We start from the raw sequence: 4,249 nt of genomic DNA, 5'->3' as shown, positions 1-4,249 counted from the left end.
CTGTCAAACCCCGCGCCAAACTCTGAGTCACGTGGTACAGCCGGGCAGCGAGGCTTCGGACGTCATCGTTTTCGGCTCCTCCCCTAAATGAAGCAAGCTTCGATACGCGCTTTACGGAAACGCCCCCTCCATTACTCGACACACGCCTCGAAGCCTCGGCACATCACGTAACATCACTCTGCTCATCTGTGCCGTCTGGATTATTGAGACTTCATCAATGCCTTCACTTCAACCTGGGTCTACCGCTTTTCTCCTCACCATCTACACCCCACTTCATGACACAAACTAACAGAGAAACAAGAATGAAAACTTGCAAATATTCAGGTCTTACATGTAGAAAAAGTAAAAAAAAAACTACAATCACCCCACTGTGAACTAATTGGTGGGAAATATTGTGTAACATTGTGCAAGTCAAGAAAAGGAAGCAGATCCTGATAGCCATCAGCAATATTTTGCTGAATGTATTTTTTTGCAGAGATGCAAAGTCTTCAAGCAACCAGAGAAAAAACAACAACTCTGAGCTGTAAACAGAGTTGCACACACAGGCCAACTGTGAAGTCATGGTTTAGGAGCCAAATATTTTGTTTCCTAATTCAAGTTCATGTTTCTAATCAGATGTCAGCAAATTCTCACATACATAGAAAACTTTAGCGAATTAAGCTCTTTGTAAAAAATTAAATGCACAGAGTATTTAAGTATTGAACAAACTTTTTGAAAGCATCTTTTGCTTGTGACAAATTCAAGACATTTTCTATATGGATTTTGATTTTGGTTCTTCCTCACAAACTGTTTTCACATCTAAAAAGTTCCAGGGGATATTTTCTGCGTCAGGACCTTCAGTGGTGTTCTTGTGTCTTTAATCAACTATGAGTCAAGTAAATAACTTGGACACTTTAAGTTTTCCTATTTATTTCTTTTTTTAAAAAAGCACTAAGTGTGCATTACTTGTTTTTATAGTAAATTCTGTACCTGAGTACATCTACCTTACCTTTCTCAAAAACTTCAACAATAAGCACAACGGAATGACATAAAATTTTATTCTGTGCATGTTTACGTACAAAAAATGTTTTGCAATAATACACCAACTACTTTTCCAGTAGTTGGCATATTGAGCTAATTTTCAGTAAATTCTTATTTATTATTACCTTTGTCATTTTCAAGTTATTTCAGTGATCAATATTAATGTATTCTTCATTTACAGAAGGGTACCAACAATTTTGATCACATGTGTATCTTGGGTGTGTAAAGAGAGACAGCATTGAGCCAATAGTCTGAATCACTCAATGTTTGACGCGGCACCACCAGAGATGAGGTGGCGCAGTTCAGCCCTTCTTCCTTCCATCTATTTAAACAGGCAATGTGCAAACTGAGCAATTTTAAACATAAAAATGTTAAAATCATACAGAAAACAAACTACACAAGAGTCAAGAGAATGAATTGATTTTCTTGTTCATACCTCTACTTATGATGATGCTTATCACTGGATGAACATGATGAAAGTTCATTCTTTTCTGAATTGCAGGACTTCTGAGGTGCAAAAACATCCATGGCATTCGTTTTTATTAACTGGTTTGTTACATGTAAACACTGTTTATGCTTTTGAAGTGTTTTAGTATCAGATTGAGAGTTGGTATCAGAAAGTACTTAGGCAGTTAACCTAAGTAATTTAGATTAAAAAAAAATTCTGAAAGCAATTGTTGATTGTTATAAAGTTTTGAGAAACAAAATATATTTGAAAACTTTTTTTTTTTATTGCCTTCGGAGGAAAAAGGTCATTTTCTTACCAAATGAATTGTTTGTCTGAAAGTTACTTTACTTAATTTACATCTCTGTCTTTCTTTCTTTGTTTGCTTTGGGTTTATTCTCACACAGAGCACTTGCAGCAGCTTCTGGTTTGATTCTACAGTTGAAAGTTTTATTTTCCTACTGTTAACCACAACTTATTTCTGTGTTTTTTTTAATAAAGTTAAAAAAAAATCCCCATTCACCCAAAGCATTGTTACTCCTGATCTGATTTTTTAAATTTTACTTAAATTTATATACAGTTGTGTATATCCTTGTAAAAAGACAACAAACACATGACACATAGTGAGAAATCAGCATTTTGTTTATCTTTTGAAATTATGCACATCAATCTATAAAAGCTCAAGCTTCTATCTAAATACCATGAACAAAGCAATATTTTTCCTTAAGGCTTGTATTGGTAGCAATAATCAAAATTACTTAATATAAGGCCAACATTTCTCTCAGACATACACTATTAACTATTCATTCAGCATTTACTACAATGATCAGAGCATGCACTTTAAGAACAGCAGATCTTAGTATAAAATACAGAATTATAACACCGACAAACTTAACCAAATAAAACAAATTATCTTCTGCACTAAAAATGTTTTTATTGTCAAATTGTTTGATCAAGGTGATATGTGACTTAGATGCTGTTTCAGTTGTCCTTCAGGATGTTATTGATCCAGTCAGTGGTGTCAGGTACGTTTGTGTACTTATACAGAGTGGAACCATTGATTGGTTTGCTTGCTGACACCACTCCATATGCCATTCCACTGCAGATTAATGGACCTCCGGAGTCTCCCTATAAGCACATACACAGAATGTTGGGAGTGAATTAGTCAAACATTGAAATTAATATTTTATTTTGAGTGACAATTTTTTTCTCTTATTAAAAAAAAAGAAAAAAAAAATTACCCCACTTGTTCCAGTTTTTCCTTCAGAGCAGTAAGCACTTTCTTTGACACAATCCCGATTTTCAACAAGTCTGACATTGACTTCCAGCAGTTTCGAAGGCAATTTTGTAGATGACCGCAGTTCCCAACCGCAGACTGAGCATGGATTTGGCAGTGAGCTACTTTTCTCCTTTGCCGGCTCAATATGTTTGATATGGAGGGCCGAGCTTACATTGTGGGACAACTGAAGGAAAAATTGGAGATAAACAATAAAAAAATGTGCAGTCTGTATTTTTTATTTTTTTTTTTTTACAAATTTTGTACATATGAAAACATATTAAAATAGATACAAAGAACATGTTTTCCTATTTATTAAAATAGTTTTAGATAAATATAAATTATACCTTCAGCAGCATTATGTCATTTGTGTAATCACTTTCATTGTAGTGATCATGTGGAAAATCTTTCTTCACAGACACTTTTTTATGGTTTTCACTGTGTTTGTCAAACCCATAAAAAACGTCATAGGACCCATGATCCCTAGTAAACAGAAATGGAAGAAAAATTAGTTGGGTTTTTTTGTTAGTTTTTTTTAAATCTGTCTCCAAGCATTTATTTTAATGAAATCTATGATCATGTCACACTGACTTGGCCTGGCAGTGAGCTGCAGTCATCACGAAATCTTCTCTAATAAGGAATCCACCACAGCCTTTCAACTCATCAGCCTTATTCACCAGCCGCAAAAACACCATATACGACCGTTTGTGTGGATTAACCTCATGGCCTCCAATGATTTTCCCTGCATGAACTTGTTTTTTGGTAAAATACAAAGTTAATGGTGATGATAATGACACAACTATTAACATCATCAAAATTAAGTCACTGAAAAGATAAATAGATGATAAAAACCAAGAAATATTTAAAATATATATATATACAGTATAACACACCCAACAAAGATTAAACATGCACAATAAAACGTTGACACAATTAACATTTACAGACTGCGGCAGAGACTCACCTGGACTTTGAAAAGTCAGTAGAAGCATCAGTGCAGCGAGGTTGCAGAAGATGAACATGATGGGGTCACAGATGGGGTGAACTGCTGAAGGGAAGTGCCAACAGCTCTGAAAACATCTGTTTTTATATGCTTGCTTCAAGGGGGAGAAGATTAGGCTGTCAATGCAAATGATGTGGCTTTCTATCACAGTCATGACGTGAAAACGTGCCACTAGGTAACTCAGTTTTTCTAATTCTGAACAGTCAGCAGAACCTGAAATTCTGCATTGTTTCTGCTTGAATCATGAAAAGTCTTTAAGTTAAAACAACGGACAATTTTTAGTTTTAAAGTAGTTGAATTTTGAACTTTTAATCAGCGATCATCAGTCAGTGATCAGCTTGTCTTTTTGAGAGAAGACAACCTGATCACCCTCCTGTTTCAACCTTATTAGGAGCAGAGTATTGGTTTTGTTGTAGGAAACTGTGCAGGCCTCTTTATGAAAGTTTCTCTGCACGCATCACTTTGATAAGGATACACAGATGACAAGGTTTTGTGGCCTACAGAT

At 35.1% G+C, this 4,249-nt stretch overlaps 1 protein-coding gene across 1 annotated transcript; it reads right to left on the bottom strand.

Moving 5' to 3' along the window:
- Window positions 1–2,104: 2,104 nt before the first annotated feature.
- On the bottom strand, window positions 2,105–3,789 carry LOC106699834 (mast cell protease 1A-like). The gene is made up of 5 exons (XM_014471416.2): window positions 3,706–3,789; window positions 3,333–3,492; window positions 3,089–3,224; window positions 2,707–2,928; window positions 2,105–2,593 (listed from the first exon to the last, which is right to left on the bottom strand). Exons 1-5 carry the CDS (start codon window positions 3,761–3,763, stop codon window positions 2,447–2,449), a joined length of 723 nt encoding a protein of 240 aa, XP_014326902.1. The 5' UTR covers window positions 3,764–3,789; the 3' UTR covers window positions 2,105–2,446.
- Between the last annotated feature and the right edge of the window lie 460 nt (window positions 3,790–4,249).

This window comes from Xiphophorus maculatus, chromosome 9 (genome assembly GCF_002775205.1).
Source record: "Xiphophorus maculatus strain JP 163 A chromosome 9, X_maculatus-5.0-male, whole genome shotgun sequence".
NCBI classification, from domain to species: domain Eukaryota; kingdom Metazoa; phylum Chordata; class Actinopteri; order Cyprinodontiformes; family Poeciliidae; genus Xiphophorus; species Xiphophorus maculatus.
This window is presented reverse-complemented; position numbering and strand designations above follow the sequence as displayed.

Bases quoted from the DNA above. Each gene is read 5' to 3' on its own strand.
- LOC106699834 (XM_014471416.2), bottom strand. From the start codon at position 3,763: ATGTTCATCTTCTGCAACCTCGCTGCACTGATGCTTCTACTGACTTTT. The intron at 2,929-3,088 runs GTATAATTTATA...TTTTTCCTTCAG, and splicing joins ATGACATAATGCTGCTGAAG to TTGTCCCACAATGTAAGCTC. The intron at 2,594-2,706 runs GTAATTTTTTTT...ATGTGCTTATAG, and splicing joins GAAAAACTGGAACAAGTGGG to GGAGACTCCGGAGGTCCATT.